Source organism: Haliaeetus albicilla, chromosome 11 (genome assembly GCF_947461875.1).
Source record: "Haliaeetus albicilla chromosome 11, bHalAlb1.1, whole genome shotgun sequence".
In the NCBI taxonomy this organism is placed as follows: Eukaryota; Metazoa; Chordata; class Aves; order Accipitriformes; family Accipitridae; genus Haliaeetus; species Haliaeetus albicilla.
Window position 1 is genome coordinate 27064342 of NC_091493.1, and position 25397 is coordinate 27089738.

At 57.9% G+C, this 25397-nt stretch overlaps 4 protein-coding genes across 7 annotated transcripts in view; 3 read left to right on the forward strand and 1 right to left on the reverse strand.

The window, feature by feature from the left end:
- Positions 1-231: 231 nt before the first annotated feature.
- On the reverse strand, positions 232-4340 carry CYP17A1 (cytochrome P450 family 17 subfamily A member 1). The gene is made up of 8 exons (XM_069795698.1): positions 3534-4340; positions 2843-2981; positions 2109-2338; positions 1794-1880; positions 1476-1685; positions 1051-1220; positions 863-966; positions 232-617 (listed from the first exon to the last, which is right to left on the reverse strand). The coding sequence occupies exons 1-8, from the start codon at positions 3864-3866 to the stop codon at positions 349-351; spliced, it is 1542 nt and encodes a 513-aa protein (XP_069651799.1). The 5' UTR covers positions 3867-4340; the 3' UTR covers positions 232-348.
- Positions 4341-4940: 600 nt separating this feature from the next.
- On the forward strand, positions 4941-7645 carry BORCS7 (BLOC-1 related complex subunit 7). Its single transcript, XM_069796882.1, has 5 exons — positions 4941-5122; positions 5729-5791; positions 6252-6295; positions 6735-6755; positions 7225-7645. The coding sequence occupies exons 1-5, from the start codon at positions 4982-4984 to the stop codon at positions 7274-7276; spliced, it is 321 nt and encodes a 106-aa protein (XP_069652983.1). The 5' UTR covers positions 4941-4981; the 3' UTR covers positions 7277-7645.
- Positions 7646-9045: 1400 nt separating this feature from the next.
- Positions 9046-13369, forward strand: AS3MT (arsenite methyltransferase). The gene is made up of 11 exons (XM_069796881.1): positions 9046-9079; positions 9446-9486; positions 9995-10122; positions 10232-10382; positions 10455-10591; positions 10885-10954; positions 11195-11276; positions 11363-11494; positions 11617-11759; positions 12175-12309; positions 13166-13369. Coding segments are annotated over exons 1-11 (1119 nt in total). The 5' UTR covers positions 9046-9078; the 3' UTR covers positions 13265-13369.
- Positions 13370-17505: 4136 nt separating this feature from the next.
- Positions 17506-25397, forward strand: part of CNNM2 (cyclin and CBS domain divalent metal cation transport mediator 2) — a 129340-nt gene continuing 121448 nt past the window's right edge. For 2 of the 4 annotated variants that reach the window (XM_069796883.1, XM_069796884.1), the window contains exon 1: positions 17516-19242. In XM_069796883.1, coding sequence (XP_069652984.1) covers positions 17661-19242 — 1582 coding nt within the window. In that variant the 5' untranslated portion in view covers positions 17516-17660. Of the gene's footprint in view, positions 19243-25397 lie in introns of all 4 variants that reach the window. The other 2 variants (XR_011326884.1, XR_011326883.1) reach the window with 2 other exon arrangements.

Below are 25397 nucleotides of genomic sequence, written 5' to 3' on the forward strand. Positions count from 1 at the left end.
GCCCTTCTCCCCCCCACCAGCTATGTGGGTGGCTGGTCTCCATGGGTCATGGTTGTCTCTGGACAGGCCCCCAACCCCACATCCCTGGGGGTGCAAAGGGGCTGTTTGCGTTAGCACACAGCCTCCTAGGCCCAGTACTCACACGAAGTTGTGGGGCCACCATACATTTCCGGCACCCTCCCACCTCCCCCTGCCCTCAATCGCCTTCCCAAAAAATAGCTGGAGCCAAGCTGCATTGGGAACAATTTTATCCAGACAATCCCGCATCCATGCGGCAGACAGGGCATAGCCTTTATGGTCCCGTCCCACCCCATCCCACCACTGTCCAGGATCTAAGGCTCGTCCCCATCACGAGGCCGCTCGCCAGGCGTCCCTCAGCCTGGCCTTCACCTGAAACTTCTGCACCTGCAGCACGACGCCAAACTTGCCCTCCAGCGAGGGCAGGGGCTGGTCTTGGGGGCACTCAAGCGTGAACCTCTGCAGTACCCAGGCCAGGAAGAGGAAGAGCTCCATCTTGGCCAGGACTTCGCCCAGGCAGACGCGGATCCCCGCCCCGAAAGGCAGGTAGCTGGGCGAGGGCGAGTGGATGTGCTGGCCATGCTCATCCAGGAAGCGCCCTGCAAGGGGAAGGAGCACCAACGGCATCGTCAGGGATCCGTCCTTTCTGTCTGAGACCTGCCCAAGTTCATCACATGTGTGTCCCTCCCATGAGCTGCAAGAGCAGAGACGGTGCAAATGCCCCAGCCAGGGGGGAGCAGGATCCGACCTCCCACCACCTAGCCTGCCCTGGGCTCAGCCTCTCCTGCTGCACCCACCCTGCCGTCCTCTGCCCCTCAAGGAGGACGGGGAGCACCCAACCCACCGGGGTTGAACTCCTCAGGCTTGTCCCACTCCTTCTCATCGTGGTGCACAGACCAGAGGTTGATGACGACCCTGGCGCCCTTGGGGATGGAGTATTCCCCGATGCTGCAAGGTGAACGCAGAGTGAGACGGTCGCTCCCTCCCACTGTCTCTCTGCCCGTGTCCCAGCTGTGCCCTGTGGGGTCTCACCTGGTGTCAGCAAGGGACACATGCGGGATGAGCAGAGGGGACACGGGCCGGATGCGCAGCACTTCGCTGATGGTGGCCTCCAGGTAGGGCAGCAGCGGGCGGTCGCTGAGGTGGGGGTGACGTGCCAGGCCGATCTTCTGGTCCATCTCCTCCTGGATCTTCCTCTGGACCTGGGAGGGGAGCAAGGGCTGGGGTGAGAGTAGGGCGTACCCTGTGTGTGTGGGCTCCCCGTAGCAGTGGGGTTCACCCAGCATCACCAGCATGTCCTGGCAGGTTGTGCAGGGCAGAAGCAAAATGCCCACAATCTGATCCTGCTTATTTGCAAAGCCTGACATTTCTCTTGGCACCTGCCTTCCCCAAAGCCCCCACGATGTCCCTGGTGCCAGAGGGATCTCAGGCCCCCCACTGTGGGGCGCAGACCCTACCTCAGGGTAGTGGAGAAGGTAGATCACGGCCCATTTGAGCACAGTTGTGGTGGTCTCCACGCCGGCCCCAAAGATGTCCCCTACCGTCATGAGGAGGTGGTCATCAGTCAGCTCCAGCCCTGGCACTGAGGGGCTGCTGTTCTCAGCACTGAACCTTACTTGCAGGAGGGCGTCCATGAGGTCCCTCACGGCGTCCCTGCAGAAGGCTTCCTGCCAGGGAACACGCATCAGCCGGGCTGTGCTGGGCACAGTCCCCTCCACCCCAGCTCCAGCACCCTGCAGCTCCCAAGCATCTCCCTGTCCTAGCCCCATTGGCACCTTGTGTTCGGTGAACTTCTGCTGGAGCAGCTGGTCCCGGACCTTGAGGCATCTCTTCAGCAGGGCCAGGTCCTTGTTGGGGAAGATCTGGGGGAGAAAAGCCCCATTACAGCAAGGGGCTCCAGTTCAGCCCAGCCTCTGCAGGCCCGCAGGCAGTCGCTCCATGCCCACCAGGTTACTGGCTCTTGTAGGATACTGGGGCAGGGACCTTCCTAACTCCGGGATGCTCAGGTAGCCCCCTCCTGCAGGACACATCCCAGCTCCTTCCTCTCGTCTAAGGTAAGAGGAACAGGCAGCCCCCCTGTCCCTGCTCACCTGGAGCCAGGGGAAGATGTCCACCAAGCTCTCCTTGGCCACAGTATCCACGATACCCTGGCTGTACTCCAGCATGGCCTCGAACTCAGGGTCCCCGCGCCGGTACGAGGAGTTGAAGCAGAGGGAGCAAACTACATTGGTGACAGCCCGTGTGAGCTCGGGAGCCACGTCCAGGGCCGTATCCTGCGCAGCGCTGAGTGTCTCGCACAGGGACGCAGCCTCCCGGCAGACTGGGGTGGAGGGGAGAGGCAGGTGAGGGGGTGATGGTGAAGCCAAGGGGGTGGAGGGGCCAGCTGGAGGCTGGAAGGAGGGGTCCCCCGCTCATTCAGGGTGTGCAGGCTACAGAGAGCACCCCCCCAGCCAGGGCTGAGCCTCCAGGGGCTGGGACGGGCAGAAGGGATGATGCTGGGTGCTGGGGAGGAGCAGAGAGGATGGAGACGCACAGAGAAGTCTCCGTATGCAGCTTGGTGCTCCTCCTGGGTGGAGTGGGGAGCCCAGGGGGCCGGGAGCTGGCTCCATGCCTCAGTTTCCCCAGCTGTGAGCGAGGGGAGCCAAAGCTCAGGGCAGAAAACACATGGGGAGAGGTGTCAGTAAAGGACTGGGGATGGAAGGAGAGGGGCCGAGCCTCTGTTCCCAGGGGATCAGGGTATGAAGAAGGGAAGAGTCCCACCCAGATCAAGCACAGGAGGAAGACAGAGCGGGGGAGAGCCTGGGGACTGGTGGGGGGCACTTACTGATCCTCTCCAGGGCGAGCGAGCCCTCCCCGAACATGGAGAGGGCAGCATGCACCAACTTGCGCTGGAACTTCCAGAGGGGTCCGTAGCTGGCAAAGGCGATGTCCTTGCCCCCCCGGGACAGGAGGTCCGTGGTCACCTGTGGGACAGGCAGCCCCAGGGTCACCCCACTTTAGGGCAGTCCCGCAGGGGCTGTGTGTTGGAGAGGGGTGATGCTGCGGGGGGTGGATGATCATCTCATCTCATCTCATCTCATCTCATCTCATCTCATCTCATCTCATCTCATCTCATCTCAGGGATGGTCTGGGGGGGCTGGTGGTTAGCGCTGGTGGGCAAAGCCTGGGCCATGAGCTTTGCTTTTCCCCTGCCCCAAGGACCGATGGAGAGGTTTGGGCACAGATGCCAGGGTTAGGGGCTGGGGTGCCCAGGAAACTCAGGAGGTGCAGAGACCCTGAACCCACATCCCCATGCCCCAAGATGCACCCAGCCCAGGGGAAGAACGGGCACCCTTGGGATGGAGGATGTGCAGGATTCGCCCTGGAGAACAGGGCAGAGAGGGGCTGCCCCTGCCATTGCCTTGCTGCAGGCAGGATGAGGAGAGGAGACGGACCCTGCTGGGTGCCGGCACCTTTCTTGGAAGCATCTCCCACCTTACCCCAAGCCGCAGTGGGAGGGCCCCCCCCCCCGAAACCTGCTGCTGACTCACAGTGCGGGGCCGTCCGGCGAAAGCCTTCCCCTTCTTCAGCAGTACCTCCCTGGCGTGCTGGTAGCTGTTGACCACCACCACGTAGTGGGAGCCCATCCAGAGGGCATAGAGGCTGCCATAGCGGCCCTGCAGGCGCCAGAGCCGCAGGTGGAGCTGGGGGTGCCCGGCCAGCTGCAGCAGGCTCCCCACCAGCGGCAGGGACGGCAGGCTTCGCGGTCGCCCCAAACCTGTCCCCGTCCCCAAGGTGGCTCGCCGGTGTGCCAGCCCCCAGGCGCAGAGCAGGGCCAGGACCAGGAGCAGGATGCCCAGCAGCGGCATGGTGGGGCCGGCTGCGGGGCTGTGGCAGCGCAGGGAGCCTTTATACCGGCTGCGGAGTTGTCGCCTTGACCCTGAGGCAGGCTCGCCTCCTTATCGGGGGGATGGGGAGAGGGGGAACCGGGCGCTGGGCCCACGGCCAGCTCTGCAGCTGGTCACCCGGCGGGGAGCGAGGGCAGCAGGGCCATGGCTGCACCAGGTGGCCATGGGGGAGCCGTGTCCGGTGGGCTGCGGGCCAGGGGACGCCCAGGGCCGGATCCGTCCTTGGGGTCTGTCCCCAGGGCCCTGTGGTGGGTGAGGGGTGCCGGGGTAGCTGAGCCCTCGGGGTCTCCCCTGGGTGCCACGAGTGCAGCTGCGGACTGATGGGGCATTGGGGTCTGTCCCCAGCCTGGGAGCCCCTCGATGTGCCCGGGAGGGGATGGGGGCACTGGGCAGCACTGGGCAAGCACGGGGGAGCGCTGAGAAGCCCTGGGCAGCGCTGGGCAAGCACGGGGGAGTGCTGAGAAGCCCTGGGCAGCGCTGGGCAAGCACGGGGGAGTGCTGAGAAGCCCTGGGCAGCGCTGGGCAAGCACGGGGGAGTGCTGAGAAGCCCTGGGCAGCGCTGGGCAAGCACGGGGGAGTGCTGAGAAGCCCTGGGCAGCGCTGGGCAAGCACGGGGGAGTGCTGAGAAGCCCTGGGCAGCGCTGGGCAAGCACGGGGGAGTGCTGAGAAGCCCTGGGCAGCACTGGGCAGCCCTGGGAATGCTGAGAGGCCCCGGTCAGCCCTGATCGTGAGCCCTGGTCACTGCTGGGCAGCCCTGGTGAGCACTGGGCAGCCCCAGGCAGCACTGGGCAGCCCCGGGCAGTACTGGGCAAGCTCTGGTCAGCACTGGTCAGCCTCGGGCAGCACTGGGCAGCGCTGGGCAGCCTCGGGCTGTCCCTGCCCGGGGCGATGTCCGAGTCTGAGGTGTCCTGGGGGAGGCCATAGGGGGACAAGAGCCCCGAGGGCGCCGGCCCCGGGCAGAGGCGGCCCCTCCGCGGCCGTGCCCCCGCCCGCCGCGGGCCCTGCGCCTTCCCGACTCTTCTGGCCCCCGGCGCTCGCCGTAGCGGCGCCCGGCGGGGCGAGGCGGGGCGAGCAAGATGGCGGCGGGGGGCGCGGTGGACGCCCAGGCGCGCTTCGGCCACTCGGTGAAGGGGCTTCTGACCGAGAAGGTGACGAGCTGCGGCACCGACGTGATCGCCCTCACCAAGCAGGTGCTGAAGGGCTCCCGCAGCGCCGAGGTGAGCGGCGGGCGTCGTCGGACGGCCGACTACAGGGCCCGGCATGCAGCGCGGCCGGGAGGCCTGCGGGGAGGAGTCGGGGACGGCGGGCGATGTGGCGTGGCCCGGCCCGGCCCGGCCCGGCCCGGCCGCGTCCCTGGGCAGTGCCGAGCGGGGCCGGCGGGAGCGGCCGGCCGCCGCGGGGCTTGCTGGGAGCTGTAGTCCGGGACGGGGCATGCTGGGAGCTGTAGTCCGGGGCGAGGCGGGGGGAGGCATCCCTGGGAGCGGGCTGTGGGCATGGCTGGGCCGGCGGGGCACCGCCGGTGGGCTCTTGGGCTCCGGGTGCCTCTGACAGCGCTGGGGAGGTGGTGGGAGGCGGGAGGCTGCCTTTCCCTCCTCACGTCTCTCCAGAGCGGCAGGCTGGAGCGGTGCCTGAGGCTCCCCCTGAGCCTGTGTGCTCTGAGGGGTGGGCACGGTACCTCCGCGCTCCCCACAAACTTCGCACCGTGTCGCCCGGAGTCCCTGAACTGTCAGTCTTGCGTGCAGGTCTGCTGAGCAGCTGTCACGAGTGTCTCGGGAAGCGCAGAGCTGCTGCCTCTCAGTCTGGTCTGTGCATTTGTCTTTTAGCTCCTGGGTCAAGCTGCTAGAAACATGGTGATGCAAGAAGATGCTATCCTGCACTCGGAAGATGTAAGCTGTGTTTATCTGCTAGAGCAACAGTGTTTCTAGTGGACAGGAGGAGAGGAGGGTTATAAGAACAGATACGCAGACGTGCTACTGGAGCCCTGAAATGAAATACGTGAGTTCAGGCAGCAGGGCTAGTGGCCAGAATAATTTAGGCCTTCTTCAGACACACGTGTGGTTCCAACGTTCTGCAGCCCAAGCCAGCCCTTAAGCTGTGTCATCTCTACCGGCAAGCTTGAGGGACCATAGGTTGAAATGAAGCACTTGGTGTCAGTGCCTGTCATTGGGAAAGAAGAGGGGAGTGTGCCACTGCTGGCAGATATGGCGGGGGGCATGTTTTGGAGACAGTGCAGTGGTACAGTGATGGCCGTGCTGGAGGAACAACCTGGGGCATTGGGACATCTTGCCCTGTGTTTCTGCTGAACTGCTCCCATCAGACATTCATTCTTTGTCTTGTTCTCCACAGAGTTTAAGGAAAATGGCCATAATAACCACTCATCTACAGTACCAGTAAGTAGGGGACAGCACGTTCTTTCTGGGGAGCTGAATGGATCCCTCGATCCCTTTATGTTCTACTTAAAGAGTTTGCATGAAGCCCACTCAGACCCATCCCTCTTGCACAGCTCCTCAAAGCTGAGCAGACCCTGGAGCTAGGATCTTCCAGCCTTCTCCAGCTCCACTGGTACGGCTCAGGCTGTTTTGGGATGGGAGCTGAGATTTTTGCCTCCTGTTTGCCATGCACTGTGTCTCCTGTGAGAGTGTGTGATGCATCTAGGACTAAGGGGGAAAAGCCAGTGCCGCTGCTGCCCTCTCAGGACTTAATCCAGAAACACACTGGGGTTTTGGCCTCCTGAGCCCTTGATCAAGTCGCTTTTCTTCAACAAAACATGAACCCTGTTGCTGAGATTTTATTTTTCTAATGCTCTTTTTGTCTCCTTTTCTCATCTAGGCAAGAAGCAATTCAGAAGAAGTGAGTACTCAGCTGAAGGAATGCCAGGAGGACCTGGGGGACATGTGTGGGGGTTGATGGAAAGGGAGAAGTGATAGAGTAGGGTGGGGGAAAACGGAGCGAAAAGCTTTTTACAGCTGCCTTTGAAGCAGATGCGGGCCCAGCAGGATAGTATTTCAGTATTGTGAAGAGACGGGAATTTGAGCGAAGGGATGATTTGTACCAAACCTTCCATTTGTTTCATTAACGTGATAGAGCTTGTGAGGTTGTTTGTGATAGGAGATGAGGGTGTTGTAGAGCAGAGCTGTCTGCTTATGGGTGCACAAAATGAGGTTTGCCTTGTGGGGACACGGAGGTGGGTTGGGGAACCCCAGGGTTTCTCTTCGCTGTAGTGTCAGCACTAGAGCTGTTCTGGTCCCTTGGGCACAGGCAGTACAGCGTAGTCTGGGGAGCAGATCTCACTGTGAACCTCCTTTTGTTTGGTCCCCAGCGTTGAGCAGTCATCAAACCTACAGGACCAGCTGAGTCACTTGCTGAAATGAAGCATAACCGAAGGCACGAGGACATGTCGACTGGCAGTGAGGGCAGCGAAGCGTCCTTTCCCCTCCAGACCCCGGGGTTCAGACCTGTGTCTGGATGGTGCTGGATGTCAGCTGGGATGCGTGCAGAGTCTGTGTTTCTGGGCACGTGGGCCCCTCTCACATGCCTCCATCTGTGTCTCTGCTCCAGAATGCTTGCCTGCTCGCCAGTGCCTAACTGAAACAAACTTATCTGAACCTTCACTCCCCCCAACAATTCCTGTGTCTGCTTACTTCCCATGTATTGCAAGGTGCTCAGCCCACACTAGCACCCTCGGCAAGAAATGTGTAAAATTGAGCCGTGGGTTTTAAATACAGGCGCCTGCCGTTTGACACTGGTCTGTATTTAGACACAGAGATGGCACAGAGTGCAATTTATTTAGGGCATGTTAATCAGCGGGAGCTGTAAGTGCCTGGGTGGGTGAGAGAGGTGCTTCAGTGCAGACTGAGGTGCCAGTTCCAGGCCAGAATTTCTGAAAGCGGGAATCTGGGCACACACCTCTCTCACTGGTCCAGCTGGACATGGTTTGGCCAGCATCCTGCTCGGAGGTTATCTTCTTTTCCACTCTGCCAGAGTTTGGAACATCATCCCCTTGTCAACCGGTCTGCACTGCCTTCGGCCTTCAACTGCATTCCTCTTCCTGGGCTGCTGCTCCAGCTCTTGGTGAAGCAACCTTGGCTGTGGTGTGTGTTTGTATCTGGTTGGGAAGGTATCCAAAGGCCCGGCCGGGAAGCAGGCAGGAGAACATCATGAGCCGGTGTGCTCAGTTCTGCACTGCTCTGTGTGGGAGGACTAGAGACCAGGCTCCTGTTCACATCCCGGGGAGCGACATCAGGCCCAGGCTATAAATACTGTGTCTTGTTTTTGGTAAGTCACTTATCTGGAGCACTTGGAGTGCACGGGAAGCACTTGTTTGCCCGAGTGTGCTTTTCATCAGCTGATAGGAGAAGGCAGGCTGAGAGTGGGCATCGGCCTGGCACGTTCCTGTTGGAGCACTGCTGGGCTTTGGCTCCTGTGCTGCAGAGCCTTCTGGGCTGGATTTCATCATCCCCTCCAGTGCCACTGCCTGTTTGGGTGTCACCTGGTGGCACCACAGCTCCTGCATCCCCGCGAAGCTGCCACTGTTAGCCCAGGGCCATGGGGGGTATTTTTGCCTTGGGAGGGGTCCTGATCCCCGGCTTTGCAGATGCACTGTGGAAATGAGGGTTTTCCCTGAGCTGTTGGAGAAGCTGTGACTCACTTGCTGGGAATAAAAGCTGCCCTGAACACTACCAAACCGCAGCAGTCTGTGCTGGATGCCATCGCTGGCCGTCCCTGTGCAGGGGGGAGACTGGGACGGTGGGTCTCTGCCCCCTGGTGTCCACCATTGTGCTTCAACTCTGGGGGCTTCTTTGCAGATGCAGTGTGTCCTTGCTGCAGGTGGCTTGTCCCGTCCAAGGTCCTGTCCTCTGGAGGGCCGGAGCAGCCGTGCGGCATTAAACTCGGCTCTCCCTGCATTTGGGGTGAGGAGGGACAGTGCTTGGGAGGTGCAGAGCTATTGGCGGGGGAGACAGAAGGGTGGGGATTTGGGGCTGTGGGTGCAGGCACGGACTGTGGGTGACGGCAACGTGACCTCCGTGGGAGCGGGGCCGGCTCCCTCCACCAGGCTGGAGACCTGCGGGGAGGCTATGGGGCCGTGTGTCCGGCGTCCGGGGCGGTGCGGGGTGCCGGGGCGGAGCGTGGCCCAGGCTGGGCAGAGTCTGGCCGAGTCGCTGCAGCTGGAGGCAGTAAGGAAGCCCGGGGCCCTTGCTGCCCCGTGCTGGGGCCTCCCTGGGGGTATCCCTGGGGCCGAGGTCTCTCTACCAAGCTGGGGGGCGGATTTGTCCTACGGGGAATTTTCTGGGTGCTCGTGTCTCCAGGGCAGCTGGGACTGCGTGGTTTTTGGGGGGGGGGGGTGGTGTTGTCAGGTGCCCCCAGGAGCATCCCACTAGGCTGCAAGTTAAGGAGGGTGTCCCTGGGTACTGCTGGGGGAGGGGGGAGGGCAAAAAGTGCTCCTGTATTTGGAGGAAGAGGGGGGTTCAGGGCCTTCGGGAAGGCCTGGCGCAGTGCCCGTCACTGTGGCGTCAGGCACCAGCCCCACGTTCCCGTTGCAGTGGCAACCCCCTGCGGAGAGCAGATCCACCGGGAGGTGCAGGTGAGGGGCGTGGGTGGGAGCTGGAGGGTGGATGGGGCGGCTGGGCAGGGGGGGCCAAGGCCAGGCTGTGCCCGGATGCCTGCTGCGCTCAGAGGGCAAAGCTTGTTTCAGGGCCCAGATAAAAATGTTAGGTGCGGTCGGCTGCTTTGCTCCCGTTTCCCGCAGGGAGGGGGGGCTGAGCAACCCCATGTTTCCCTGCCCTTGTTCCCCACACTCATCCTGAGCTGGGGAAATGGTGCCTGCAGCCTGCAAAGTTACTGCAAGTGGGAATTAAATCCCTCGCTGCACAAACACATTTGTGCATGCAAACAAGGGGAGACGGGGAGGATAGGGGCAAAGGGATGCCTGATGTTAGCCTAATTTTTAGCTGGGCACAAATGAGAGTGCCAGAGGACACCGGGGGCACATACAAGCCAAGTGCAGGCATGGCCCCCCACATTTTGGTGCATGGGGTGCTCCCGGGGCGTGGCTTGCCATAGTTTGGTGGCCTCTGTCCTTCCCATCTCAGGATTACTATGGCAAAGAGCTGCAGAAGTCAGATGACCTGAAAACCAGTGCGTGTGTCACCTCGGCCAGGCCCCTTCCCAAGGCGGTGAGAGATGCTTTGGAGCGTGTCCATGAGGAGGTGGTAGCCAGGTAAACCCCAGGGTCTCCCCTCCACTGCTGCGTCCCCATGGGCTGCAGCCCCCCCGGACCACCACGCCGTGGGGGCACCTCTGCCCAGCTCAGCTCAGCATCCCCCCAGGTACTATGGCTGTGGTCTGGTGATCCCCGAGTACCTGGAGTCATGCCGGATCCTGGATCTGGGCAGCGGCAGTGGCAGAGACTGCTACCTGCTGAGCCAGCTGGTTGGAGAGCGGGGCCACATCACCGGGATAGACATGACCGAAGGGCAGGTATGGCACGGAGCCGGGGCTTCCCCTTGTCCTGCCAGCATCCTCCCACCATCATTCCCTTCCTCCTCCCAGGTTGAGGTGGCAAAGAAGCACATTGCCTACCACATGGACAAGTTTGGCTACCAAAAGCCGAACGTGGAGTTCCTCCAGGGCTACATGGAGAAGCTGCATGATGCTGGGCTGGCCGATGACAGCTACGATATTGTCATGTAGGTACCATGCAGGGCACTGCCACCCCCAGTCATGCTGCTGCCCGGGGCCATGGGCTGGGGTCCGGGTCCGCATCCCACTGGGTCGCCTGCTTCAGGAGCACATGTTAGGAAAGGTAAAATCCCAAGGCAGAATCTGGGCTAGATCCTCAGAATATACGAACTGCCCTTTTCATGGCGTCTGCAAATCTTGCATGAAGCAATGGGACATGCAGCAGCCGGTGGATGTGCAGCAGCCGGTGGTGCTGAGTGTGCGAGAGGGTGCAAATGAGCCTCGGTCTCCTCCTCCCCAGCTCCAACTGTGTGATCAACCTTGCCCCCGACAAGAGGGCTGTGCTGCGGGAGGCCTACCGTGTGCTGAAGGTAATGCTGGGGCCGGTGCCTGCAGCGGGAGCGGAGGGGAGTTGGGGTGGCCTTGCTATTGGGGTGCTGCTGGGATGCAGCAAACGGGATCCAGCAAGGCAGGGATGTGGGATGGGACCAGGGGAGGGCACCTCTGCAGAGGGTTCCAAGCAGGGTAGTGTTGGGGGGTGCCCAGTTCTCCCTGCCCCTTTTGTTCTTTTGCTTCTTGGGGATGTCCCTTCACTCCTTGCTGCCTTCCAGCCTGGGGGAGAGATGTACTTCAGTGATGTCTATGCCAGCCAGCGCCTGAGCGAGACCGTCCAGAAGCACAGGGTGCTGTGGGGTGTGTAGGGCTCCGGGATGGGGGTGGCACGGGATGGGGGGGACCAGACTTTTGCTTCATCACCCGTGTCTGTGGTCTCGTGCCAGGGGAGTGCCTGGGAGGAGCTCTGTACTGGAGAGACCTGTACAGCATCGCTGAGGAGGTGGGGTTCAGCCTCCCGTGCCTGGTCACCGCCAGCCCCATCACCATTGTTGACAAGGAGCTGGAGGGCATCATCGGTGAGCATCTGACCAGGGATCATTGGCTCCAGGCAGTTGTGGGGAGCTGTGCTGGGATCTCAGGCTTTGCCAGTTCCCAGCCTGGGTGCTGGGTGTCCAATCCACCAACATCTACCTTGCAGGTGACTGCCGCTTTGTCTCCGCAACTTTCCGCCTGTTCAAGGTGCCGGGTAGCAGCCAGGCCGGGCCGGGCCAGGTCATCTACAATGGTGGGATCGTGGGGCACGAGCGAGAGCTGGTGTTTGATGCCAACTTCACCTTCAAGGTATGGGGAGACAGGCTGGGGCTCCCCAGGATGCTAGGCAGTCCTGGTCTGTAGGGATGGGATAAAGCTGATGGAACAGTGCTACTCAGCAGCATCCTCTGTGATTTTGGGGGTAAGCTTTGGTAGAGGGGGTGGTGGGCAGGAGCAAAGGGGCTGTATAAACCAGCAGAGGAGCAAACGGGTGGGAAAGGGAGCCAGACCCATGCATCATGTTGGGGTGAAGGTAGGAGCAGGACATCCATGGTGGCTTCACAGGAGGGCTTGAAGCCAGCTGCTTGGTCATTGTGGGTGTTTCTTAAGGTTTTGGGCCAGGCTGTGCCCCTGTTTCACTCTCCCCATCACCTGGCTGGGTGGCTGGGGTCCTCTGGGCCACATATCCCAGACCCCAGCCCTGTGACTGTCCCTCTCCCCCCAGGAAGGAGAGGTGGTAGATGTGGATGCCGAGATGGCTGCAATCTTGCGGAGCTCCAGGTTTGCGGACAAGTTCCTGATCCAAGCTGGCAGGGCCAACGCTGCCGCACTGCAGGGCTGCTGTTTCAAGGGGGTGAAGGTTGGTAGCAGGCAGCTGCACGGCTGGGTTCAGGGGTGGGGACATGGGTGTCCCGTGCCATCAGAGTTGCCCTGGGGTATCAGAGGGGCTATGGCATGACACCAAGAGACCTGAGTCCTTCTCGACCAGGCAGGAGCCCATGGGGCACCAAGAGTGGTGCCTGGTGCCTGAGTGTGGGCAACTACAGCCCAGCACAGGTTGGAGCCCTCCAAAGTGGGGGTCTGCTCTAAGCACCAGGAGTCTTGCCCCTCCAACATGTCCACGGGGGCTGCTGAAGCTCACAGCTGGACTGCCTGAGGTCTCCCAAGGGGAGGCATCCTTCCTGTGGGGAGATGGCTGGAGACAGCCTGCCCTAGAGAGGTGATGGCCCATCCCTGCAGCTCCTTCCTATCCGTCGTTCTCCCAGCTGCTGATGTGAGCTTGGCCCTGGCTGCCAGCCCTGACCCTGCAGTACAAAGCACCTCTATCTGCTGGAAGCCTCCCTCCTCCTCTCTTTAGTGGTCCCTCCAGCCTGTAGATGGGCCAGGAGAGGCAAGGGAGATAAGGCCCTGCAGCTGCGCGTCCCTGAAACACAACCTTGTCCTTGGGGAGGGGGAGATGTTCTTGGGTCCCTGTCCAAGCAGGAGGCATTTCTCAGATAAAAGCAGAGCCAAAGTCCCAGAGGAGCTCTTGGCTTCCTCCCTGCAGCAGAGAAAAGCAGCTGGAGTGACCGGGGGTTGCCCCCACATTAGCTACGGAGGGTCTGCTTGGGCTGCCCCGCTGGCTGGGAGTGAGTGGGGGGTAAATGCTGCTTTGTCGGTGTGCCTCTTGCTTCCCTCTGGCCTGATCCTGCCCCGGGTTGTTCTCTAACCTCCAGGAGAAGATCTGTGATCCCTTCCAGCTGCTGGAGCAGCTGGCAGCCCCAGGTCCTGCCTGCCGTCCCGGTGGCACCTGTGGTCCCCCAGGGTGTTGTTGAGCAGTGAGTGATGTCCCCGCGCTGGTGAATGCAAGTGGGGCAGGAGGATGTGGCCCCAGCAGCACGCGGCTTCCACCAGAGAGCAAATAAATGGCCAAGCTCGAAGGCTGCGTGCTTGAGTCCGGCACCACAGGGCCCGTGGGGTGCTGTGCTTTCCTTTTGGGGCTAGTGGGGCAGGTCGTGCTTGGTTGCAGTGAGGATGGGCAGCTGTCCTGTGGCTCCCCTCGCTATGGGGCTGGCAGTGGCTGCAGGGCTTGGACACGCAGGCAGGGAAAGGGGTTGTGGGTCACTGTGTGTGGGATGGCAACAGCTGTGTGCTGGTGTTGAGCCCACGGAGCAGAGCGGAGACATTTGCAGAAGGCAACTTGGCAGAGCGGCGTGCAAAAGGAGGCCCTGGTGCTGTGCAGGGCCTGTCCCTGTGTCACGCACCCCTCTGCATGAGCCTGGCTCCAATTTGAGGTCTTGGGGAGCCTGCAGCCAAGACACAAATGCTTCTGAGAAGCGAAAGGCACAGCAGTAAGCAGCTCAGTTACTTTTTTTCTTCTTTTGATCTCCCCATGCTAACCCTCCACACACAGGGAGCTGCAGGCACCCGCTAGGCATTGTCCATGCCAGCTCCCGGCAGCGGGGTGAGCGGCTCAATAACGTGGTTGCAAATGAGCATCTCACCAGGGCAGTGGGCGAGAAGTATTCGTCACCTCCTGGGGGCTCGGTTGGCCCTGCTTTTCCATGAAGAACTCAATATGGCACACAGGGTGCAGAGGGATGTCCCCCGTTATTTGCATTCAGGACGGGGGATGCCCCCAGCGCAGCTCCCCACGCATTGTCTCGCTTGCAGCCCCACAGCCCATTCCAGGAGACAGGAATGGCTCTCCTTTTCCCTATGCAGCACCGCTGAGGTTTCTATTTTCCCCCGCACTCCATCTAGCGGGAAAGCCCCGAGTCCCCTGCAAGCATCGCACCTGCAGAGTTTTGCAGGGAAATGCAGCCCTTCTGGAAAAGCAGAAATCCGGCCAGCCGTGTCCTGCAGTGGGCGAGGGGCAAGGAGTGAGGGTTTCGAGGCTGTGGTGGGAGGTGATGGGCTGCGCCCCTGCCGCCCTGTGCAAATCCCGCATGCCCTGACCCGCAGAGGCTGTTTGGGAAAGACTGGGAGCTGCTGAACAGCAGCAGTGACGGAGCCCTTGGGTGAGCAGCGGAAGGGACTGTTTCCACCCCTCCTCAAACACTGATTTTTCCAGGAGGGACCAAATTTCCCCTCTCTGCCATTTAAACAGCACCTTGCTGTGGCATGGGGGAAGATAAAAAGCAAACAATAAAATATTTGGGTTCAAAAAGAAACGTGGGCAAGTGCCAAGGATTCTCTGCAGTAGCAGTAGCGGCAGGTGAAGACAGCCCAGGTGGTAAGGAGGCATTTCCAAAACATCTGGAATGAAAAGCGTGAGCAGTCAGGTAACACCCGGCTGTCACATGGTGATGGGAAATCCAGTAACAGGCATGACAGACCGGAATGCTTAACCTGTCATCTCCCATCAGCAAAATAGGGGAGCGATTAATTTGCAATTTAGAGATTAAACATATAAACAGCGCCCATGAATATGGTTTCCTGGAAAGTCGCCTTGCAAGCCTGTCCTTTTGGCTTTGGACGAGACTCCAAGTCTGACCTACTGGGTATACAAAAATTTTTAGGTTGTTGGGTTTAGAGCTACACCATGATTAAAAAAAAAAAAAAAAAAAAAATCCTTGGTGTTATCTGGAGTCAGCAGGGCATGTATGAACTGGCTTCAGGTACGGATCCCTGGCAGACCAGCCATGGGGGCGGCTGTGACCCGGGAGGAAAGAGGAGCTCTGAAATTGTGTGGAAGGACCATATCGGTGAGACCTTGGGAAGGACCTGCTGAAAACACAACCAAGATGCTGTTTAATCCCTCTCCCACATAGTTCTCTTCTGCGATTATTTACAAAGACTTCCTCAAAGTCCCTAAACAGCCCATCTTGGGAGGTCTGTGGCAATTAGCTCCTGCTATCAAAGAAAGCCTTCCCAGCACGAACGGAAGAGCAGGTGGGGCAGGGGGTCCTACCTGCAAACCCCTTCATTAAAAAGGCATGAGTCCCTGCCGCGGCCTTTCAGCTTGCCTGGGGAGAGAGGCGCCTGCGGCAAGGTCCCCCCCTCACATGCATACAGAAAAAGGCCACAGCTAAATGCCACTGCATTTGCATAGCACTATTTTTTTTCCAAATTCTCAGCATTTCTGGGAGGAAGCAGCTAAGAGGACTTGACTTTAATTTTGAGCATTAGAGTAGGGGTCCTCACCAGGCTGTGGATGTGGGAGTGTCTTTGCCTGATTTTGTTTGTGCATGCACAGCCTTGGGGTTTTTAGCCCCCAAGCCATGAAAAGAGGAGGTCCTGCAGCCCCGTCCCGTGTGAGGAACCCCAAAACAATCTGTCCAACACCCCGGTCTGGGTGTTTTGGTGACTGTAGAGATGGGCCAAATCCCCTTCTCCCACTGTGAAGCTCTGCAGCATTGGTGTCCTTCCTCTGCAGGCAGGGAGGGTGCGGTGAGGGCAGGAGCCATATGTAGGTTGTGGTGCTCTGATTCAGCCTGAGGTGAAGGGGAAGTGATTCCCGAGTCCTGGCTCACTGTGATTAGCAGGGAGTCACTGTGGCTCAGGGGCTTCGGTCACCTCCCCGGGGGAGCAGACCTGCAGAACTCCCCCAGGATAAGCTGAGTGAGGTTTGGGACCAGGAAAGATTTGTGGCTACAGCCCCAGAGCACTGTGCTCTGCTCCCCACCGTATTGGGTTGTCCTGCGCAATGCTCTACTCTTCCATTTCCCAAGCACTTAAGTGGAAGGGAGGCTGTTTTACCTCCCCTAAAGGGTCACCCTGAACCAAAAATGTGGTCTCGGCCACCATGAGCCATAGCGGGTGCTCCCACAACGGTTCGTCTCTGGCTGTCTGGGATGCTAAACTGCGTCCCGCGCTGTATATTGCTCATCACTAATGGAAAGCGGAGTGGCGATGGCTGGCCCGTGGGGCATTTTTTGCCCCAGCCGGGGCTGTGGCACAGCAGCTGAGGCCTTGGAAACAGCCCGGCTCTTGGACGGTGGGACATAAACACACACTGAAATTACAGGTCTTTCCCTGGATCGGGGCCCGTCAGCCCTTCGTGCATCCATGCGCTAAGGACAAGTGGAGCGGAGCGCCTGGGGAGGCTTCGACCGTCCCCAGCGGGAGCCCCAAAGCCCCGGCTGCACTCATGCCAAGTCTCGGCATGGGGTTCGCCTGACTTGAGGAGGCTGGGGGTGCCCCGGGGGGCTGAGCAAAAGGCGGCGACGAGAGAGAGGAGCGCGGCTCTGTGCTTAATGTTTAATTCTGCTCGCACGAACGACAAAGCCAAGGAACCGCCGGGCCGCGGGGCGGAGGGTGCCCGGGGGCCGGAGTGCGACGGCTGAATCTGTAGTCGTTGCACTGTACGGCACCGACGGCGGCTCGGGGCAGAGCGGGGAGCGGGCACGGCCGGACGGTGCCGGGAGAGCCGCCGCCGCCGCCGCCCCCGGCCGCCAGCAGACCCGGTGCCGAGCACGGGGCGGCCCCGAGGAGCCCCCCGGCTCGCTGCCGGGGGAGGCCTCGGGAGGGCGAGGGGATGCTCCCCGCCGGGCCGGGCCGCGCCGCGCGGGGCCGCCAGGGGGCGCTGCGCGACAGCCGACCGGTGAAGCCGGGGGGGGGGGGGGACGGGACGCGGGGCGGCGCACCGGGGCCGCTGCGGGGGGCGAGCGGCGCGGGTCCGTGGGCAGCGGCAGCTGCAGCGGGCCGGGCAGGGGCGGCAGGGGCAGCGGTCGCGTCCGTCCCGTCCCGTCCCGACCGCCCCGTCCCCTGGCGCGGGGGCTCGCGAGCCGCCCCGCCGAGCGCCGCACGCGCCGTCCCCGTCCCGCCGGCCGCACCGCGCGCCCATTGGTCGCGCCCCTCCGAGGCTCCGCCCCGCCGGCCCCGAGCCCCGTCGCCATTGGCCGCGGCCGCGCGGCCGGCCCCGCCCCCGCCCGCCTGGCGTACACACCGGAGTCACGCGCCCCCCCGGGCTGGGGAGGCGGTGGCGGGCGGCGGGGCGGGGCCAGGCCGCCCCTGGCGGAGGGGCGGGCGCTGATTGGCGGCGCGCGGCGCCGGGCCCGCCCCCGCGCGGCGGGCGGGGAGGGGCGGGGAGGGCAGCGGCTTGAGGCGGCGCTCGGCTCGGCCCGGCCCGGCAGTCGCCGCCTGTCGGGTCCCGCGGGCAGCCGTGCCCGCCGCCGCCTCGCCCGCCGCCGCCGCGCCGCCGCCACCGCCGCCGCCGGGGGAGCCGGGGCACGCCGCAGGCGCCGCGCGGCGATGCGGGGCCGCGGCGGCGCCGAGCCCTGACTAAAGATGGCCGCGCTGCCCGGTGGGAACATGGCGGGGGGCGGCCGGGGGGCGCGGGTGGTGCTGCTGCTGCTGCTCGGCGGCTGCCTGGGCCGGCGGCCCCCGGCCGCCGCCGCCGCCGCCGCGCCGCCCGCCGCCGTCGTCTCCCCGCCCTCGGCGGCGGCGGAGGAGACGGTGATCATCGGCCTGCGGCTGGAGGACACGGACGACGTCTCCTTCATGGAGGGGGGCGCGCTGCGGGTGAGCGAGCGGACGCGGGTGAAGCTGCGGGTCTACGGGCAGAACATCAACAACGAGACCTGGTCGCGCATCGCCTTCACGGAGCACGAGCGGCGGCGGGGCGGGCGGGCGGCGGCGGGGGCGGCGGGGCGCGGCGGCGGCGGGGGCGGCGGCGGGGTGGCGGGCGGCGGCGGCGGCGCCCCGCAGCGCTGCGGCATCCGCACCTCGGACATCATCATCCTGCCGCACATCGTGCTCAACCGCCGCACCTCGGGCATCATCGAGATCGAGATCAAGCCCCTGCGCAAGACGGAGAAGAGCAAGTCCTACTACCTGTGCACCTCCGTCTCGGCCCCCGCCGCCGCCGCCCTGGGGCCCGGGGCCGCCGGGGGGCTGGCGGGCGCCGAGGGGCCGGCCGGGCCCCCGCCCTGGGGCGAGACCACCTGGATCTACCACGACGGCGAGGACACCAAGATGATCGTGGGCGAGGAGAAGAAGTTCCTGCTGCCCTTCTGGCTGCAGGTCATCTTCATCTCGCTCCTCCTCTGCCTCTCGGGCATGTTCAGCGGCCTCAACCTGGGCCTCATGGCCCTGGACCCCATGGAGCTGCGCATCGTGCAGAACTGCGGCACGGACAAAGAGAAGAACTACGCCAAGCGCATCGAGCCCGTGCGCCGCCAGGGCAACTACCTGCTCTGCTCCCTCCTGCTGGGCAACGTCCTGGTCAACACCACGCTTACCATCCTGCTGGACGACATCGCCGGCTCCGGGCTGGTGGCTGTGGTGGTCTCCACCATTGGTATCGTCATCTTCGGCGAGATCGTGCCGCAGGCCATTTGCTCTCGGCACGGCCTGGCCGTGGGCGCCAACACCATCTTCCTCACCAAGTTTTTCATGATGATGACCTTCCCGGCCTCCTACCCCGTCAGCAAACTGCTGGACTGTGTCCTGGGCCAGGAGATCGGCACGGTCTATAACCGTGAGAAGTTGCTGGAGATGCTGCGCGTCACCGACCCTTATAACGATCTAGTTAAGGAGGAGCTCAACATTATCCAGGGAGCCCTGGAGCTGCGCACCAAGACTGTGGAGGACGTGATGACTCCCCTCCGAGACTGCTTCATGATCGCTGCCGAGGCTGTGCTCGACTTCAACACTATGTCTGAGATCATGGAGAGCGGTTATACCCGCATCCCCGTTTTCGAGGGTGACCGCTCCAACATCGTGGACCTGCTCTTCGTTAAGGACCTGGCTTTTGTGGACCCCGATGACTGCACTCCGCTCAAGACCATCACCCGCTTCTACAACCATCCGCTGCACTTTGTCTTCAACGACACCAAGCTCGATGCCATGCTGGAGGAGTTCAAGAAAGGTGGGCTCTTCCCTGTGGTGGGGGTGCGGGTGTGGGAGGTGTTGCTTGGCTGTGGTCAGCGTCTACCTTCTTGAGGCGAGGGGGCCTCTGCAGAGAGGCCCCTTGGGTTTCTGCTTGTGGAGGGGGTTTGGGAAGGTGCATTCGGGACAGAGAGGGACCAGTGTTTAGGCATCTGCCAGATCTGCCTGTTCCCTGGGCCAGAAAGCTGATACGCGGCTGGTATGTGCCCCCGGCCTCTTTTCCCCACTGCACTGGGATGTGTGTGTGGGCATGGTGCCAAGCAAGGTTGTTTTCTTTCTTGCTTTTTTCCACTCATCTGTCCATTACAGTGAGAACCGCTGACGGGAATCCGCGCCTGTTACTTGGCTGTGTCTTCTCCGTGCTTTTTCAGCTGGCCTGACAGTGAGGAGCGGGTGGGCTGCTTGGGTATCTTTCAGGCTTAGTGCGTGCACACGTGCTGAGATAAACAAGGCGTTTTAGCTCCATTCATAGGCTCAGCCGGCCGACCTCAGCTCTGTGCTCGTGTTCCAGTTATTTTGATTGACACTTTGATCTTGTAACTCGTAAATAGTTTCAGGGTCTTAAAACGTATTCGAAAGCACCCGTCGGTGCTGCACTTCAGGAGTTACAGGTCTTTTTCCCTAGGCTTCCCTCTGCCCCCCAGGACCACAAGCTCAGCAAAGACATGACCCCTTCTACCTCTACGGTGTAATGCGTGTATTAGTTGCATCAGAATGGGACTGAGGCTTTCCGGTCCTGTCTTAACTGTAGGAGGTGTTGACCTGACAAATGCATCTTAATTCCTCTTAAAAGCTTTTGCTTATGAGACAGAAAAAAGCTTTTTTGGTTTTCCTTTTTAAATCTGTTCCTTTCTGCAGGTCAAATAATAATGCTATGTGGCCTGAGCAGGAGAGTGCTTTCAAAGAAAGTTAAGTGAAATTTCAAACGTATTGGGATGTGTGGACTCCTGTGCTGGAAAACTGAAGGCTGTTGGAGTCCCACAGAGGTGATCGTGCCTGGGGAGATCTGATCAAAGTACCCCTGAGCAGCTCAGTCCCTGGGAGATGACCTGGCTGAAAGAGGAGTTCTTTACAGTTGCACTGACCCCACAGTTAGGCTAATGGGGAATATTTGAGTTCACCTTTTATCAACTGCAAAAGTTACCTTGGAAAGAACTTTGTAAATTGGTGAATGGTCTTTCTAGGTGATAAATTTAAATTACCACTTAGATTTCAGGTGCTGTTTTGTCCACACGCTGAACTTTGACAGCATGGCATATGATCTCTTTCTTCCTGCTTAACTCAATTTTGGGCATTTGGAGGGTTACCCCATTGGTTTCCTCATCTTTAGTTCATCTTCACGGATAGAAGGTCAACATACTCCTGCTTTTTACTGACCACTGCAGCAGTGGTTTTCTTTATCTCTTTCTGCCTCTGTGTAGTGATGGGGAAATCTTACTTGGGTTCGGAGCTGTTGAAGGAGAGATGAGGGAGAGCCTCCCCCAGCTGTGGTTTCTCTGCTGCGGGATCTGCAGCTCGGATCTGGAAAACTCAAGTTATGTCACTTAACTGTTGGCTGGTTAAAATGGATTTCACTGCATGTGTGGTCACAGGGTTCTTCCCCGCCCCGCCCCCCCCCGCCCCCCCCCGGGGTTATTTGGACTCCAGATAGCTTGGTGAGGGGTTCTTAACCTATAGTGAGACCTGGGGGTTTTTTCGAGTTTTGTTTCTAGTAATGTGTCTGAAGAAATGAATATTTTCTTGGTCGCTTTATTTCCCATCTGAAAGAGATCAAATGCACTCCTGTGCTTTAACATAGGAGTCCTTTTATTTAATAGCTGGGAGAATTAGGTGCACATTTTAATCCTGCAAGTGTGGCTAAGCCAAATATGCCTCCTTACAGTTCCTGAAACTTGTGCTTAAAATAGGCTTCTTAAAAAATCTCCTGAGTAGCTTGGAAGATGCGGACCAGTCCTGGTAGCCAGAGGACTTCCTTTGCCTGCACTAGGAAATGTCCCAGGAGCACAAGTTTAGGATGGCTTCCTAACATGTGTGTTCCCTGTTGAGATCGCTGTGTCCAGGAATAGTCTCTGTAGCTGTGAATTAATTCAGGCTAATTTGATCATACCTAAATGTTTACTCTAGAATAGCTATGCTGGTTGGTCTGTATGGACAAGCCCTGGTGTTAAGGACCAGCTCTGTCTTAACTGGTTTCTCTTTAAAAAGTGCAGATATGGTGGAAATAAATGGCTTCCTTTGTGTCCTTTGAAATGAATGTAAATAACTGATAGCTTGCTTGATCTGGCATAGCACGGTGTCTTTTGCAAGAGTTCTTCAAACTTTCTTCTTCAAAGCAACCTTGCCAAATTCCCGTGAGAATGTACAAATTAAGGGTGAGAATCAAATTGCATGTTACTCTCTGGTAGAGTGTTGAAAATAAATAAGCTCACGGTTTTTAATCATTCCCTTCCTACTACGTTGACCTTCTGCTGCAGTAGGCTTGCTTCAAAACTCATGTGCATGCCTTTTTCCACCCAGGTCCCTGCAACCACCGTTCGGTGCAACGGGCAGCTCGTGTGACAGTCCTGTCAGTTGAATACTTTAATCAGTTTAAGGAGAGAGACTTGGATTTTTGTTTGGTTGGGTTTTTTAAAGAAGTTTGGTAATTAGCTGTTTAGGTGGGGTTTTGAAGCTCACTTTTTGGGTAGGATTAAAACATACTTAACCGAAGTGCAGAATGAAGGCTTAGGAGGAGGAGATTAAAAGCCAAGCATGGCAGGATATGTGTCCTTACGCTGTTGTGGAAGATGAAATGGGTAGTTCTGTACTTGTTCTGGTGTGTAGGCTGAACAGCTGGAGGATTTGGTGGTGGGCCTATTATTAATGTTCTTTGCCCACAATTGCAAAATAAGTATCTGTTTCACTTCCATGCTGCCAGGCAAGAAACTTAATTTTAAGAGAGAGCTGCAGCACATTCCAACTCCCTTGTTGCTCTCATCTCTTAAAGTGTGAATAAACATGATTTCTGAAGCAGTCTGCAAAAAAGCTTCTCTTCTAAAAAGCATTGCTTACTCACAAATAAATAAATAGCTTTAGAAAGAGGGGTAATTTTCTGTTCCCATCGACAGACCTTAAACCTGTACCAGCACTGTCAAATCTATTTGCCTACAGGTTGAACAGACCGACTGCTTAACTTACTTGAATTCAGTCATTCAAATTTAATGCAAAGAAGTTTAAGGTACCCTTTATATGGACCTGAGAAATGACCCACCTGGCTTTGCTCAGTGCAAAGAAGTATCTCATTGAAGTAAGTCCACGCACAGCTATTCTGATGTTGGCCATTGCTGTAAAGGGGAGCACAGCGTTACCTGTTCCAGGATTGATCTGTGTCCTGCCTCCTAAGCTGCAGCAGGGAGTGAATGAGCAACAAAGTCATTTTCAGAAAGAAGCTAGCAATCTGTCTCCACTGGTCTCCTTTTTCTTGTTGACAAGTGTGTGGGCTTGCTTTTTTTTTTCTTTTTTCTTTTTTCTTTTTTTTTCCTTTTTCCCCTTTTTGACAGTTTTCCTAGGTCTCTGCTGAAATGCTCCCTGGCACTTGCTATTGGTGTTTTTCACAGGCAGATCTCTGCATGTGTGATCCTAAATCCAAAGCGTTCTATTTCTAGCTCCCTGCCTGCCAGAGCTACAAGAATTCAGCTTGAAAAGCCTCATGTTGTAATACTAATATTTTAAGATTGGCCCGCTTTCTACGAGCCATTGTATGGCTGCTTTCCTGGTGGCCTGGACAGCTTCAGAGCGCAGCAGTTTCTCAATTGGAGTGCTCCTTATCTGGGGACTTTGAGTCATATGTTTTGATCTTATTTATATCTGTCTCCACTATTATGTTATACTAAAGATCGGAGTTAACCTGTTACAAAGAAGTCACAGTAACTGTGTGCAGCAGTTCTGATCTCTTCTTTTCTGCATCACATGGCAGCCTTGAGAAAATTCCTAGATTCCTTATTAAAATCATTGCTAATTGGACCTTAAAAGATTTTTATTTCCTAAAATCCTTGTCAGATTTAACTTGATGATCTTTTCACGCTCTGTTGGTCTTGTATTGTCTGTTTTTAATAGTGCTTATGTTTGGTGGCTCTATTTAGTGTGGACATAGGACCTGGAAGAAAACTTTGCACATTTCTTTTCTAGTTCCTTTTCCCCCTCCAAAAAAACCCAAGCCCCAGCAACCTGAAACCTAAACCCCTTACTTTTGAGGGAGCAGAGAAGGAACACCTAGACCTATTTACTCTTTTGAGCACAGAGATCCTCTTTTTGGAAGCAGGTAGGACACCAAGCGATTGGTAGCCCAGGGATCCAAAGTTCTGCATTATTGTTGTTGATCTGAGGTTCTTTTCTGTTATTAGGTCACTTACCTTTCTGGTACAGCTCTAACCCAGGCTTGTAGGTGGCTTCTTTCCTAGTCCCTTTCAGGTTTTATGGGTTCCCATCCTGATGAATCTGAGTCCAGACTTCCCATGAGTAACTTCTATTTAATGGATCTGAAGGCTCACTTTATAGTTTATCTAACAATTTGTCTGTCTCCTGAGCCATTTTTCTGTGTAAGCCTATGACCGCAACATTATGAGAAAATGGAAGAAACTACATAAATCCCTTCTGGGATTATGAAAGGCATGTAAAACTCCTTCTTGGAAAACAATATTGTTTTCAAGGCTGCTTGACTAATAAAAGGCACCTCCTCTGATCCTTCCAGGGAAATTCATATACAGGGAGAGGTGTTGAGGAGGTCCAGCGTGGAGACTTTTTTGTGTGAAGAGAGGAGGAGAGTGGTAGGTGGGAGGGAATTTGCCACCAAGATACAGAAGACTTAGCATGATATGCCTGCAGATTTGTTCCCTGAACAAAAATTGCATGTGGGGGTTGCCTCGTGACAAACTGTTTCTTGGCTGTCTGACACCGTAGCACCCGCAGGTACTGCGCTGCCAAGAGCTTTGCTGGCCTTGCAGAGCTCCTGGGGGATGCGTGCTCGTTCCACTGGAGAGAAGCAGATGTGGGTTACTGCAGGCAGCCCTCCTGCTGGTATGCTGAGGGGGAGGCATTAAGGGGAACGCATCAGAGACCAGCTCCAGTTCTTCCTCGGCTCCCTGAAGCTTTTTTAGGGACCAGGAGAAGAAGAGATGCTGTGGGAGAGCAGCAGTGCTTCTTCACCCTGGTCTCAGTGAGGAGCCCAGCTGGAGGCTCCGTTCTGCTGCTGAGAGTAGAAAGAAATGTGTGGTTCAGGTGGCTGGCAGGGAGAGGACTGATAAATTAAATGGCTTGAGCAGTAGAGGTTTTGAATCTGACACTCGTGCTGGGTATGATTCTTGGATTGCTTTTTAACCGATTGCTCGCAACTCTTGTCATTCAACAAAGACAAGAAGTTGCCTTTTCCTCCTCTCAACTGTTTGCTAAGTTAGCAAATGCTTTCCTGCACTGAAGCTGATGGGAGTGAATTCCACCATGAGTGAACCACGTTCCTATCTGCTTTCTCTGTGTCTGTAAAGGTTATCTGTAATGGGCACAGATGTAAACTTCAGGTCAGTCTGTGCAGCCAGCAGCATTTCATGGCTAATTTTGGAGTAGAATAGAAAGAAGAGGCAGAATGTCAACTTCTGAGCAAATTCAGTAGTGCAGGAAAATGATCAGGTAGTTTAACCATTACAGTATTCTTCCAGGACTGAGATTTTTTTGAGTTTCAATATTTCTCTGCCAACATGCGGTTCTGAGGAGTAGAAGACTCTCCTGGTGAACTTCAGTTGACTCTAAGGGTGTAACAACAATGACAGTGAATCCTTTGCAGTAGTATGTGTCCGACAATGGCTATGGGTGCTTAGAGAAAGTATTAGAAGAGAGCAAATTTATTTTGTTCCCTTACTGATCTCATCAGGCTGCAATTCAAGAAGTTCTGGAACTAAAGATACTGTCTTTATTTAAATAGCCCTAGATGCTTATTTCTTTCTGTGAGTGTGTCTAATCAACACCGAACCTTTGTCGGCTCTTGGACATAGACAAACAACAATAGCGGGGTATCTCCTGTCAGTAGCTTTGTAGTGCTAGTGGCAGAAAGCAGTAGATCTAAAGGTTGCATTTCTGATCGTGACTTCTGTATGAAGCCATCCA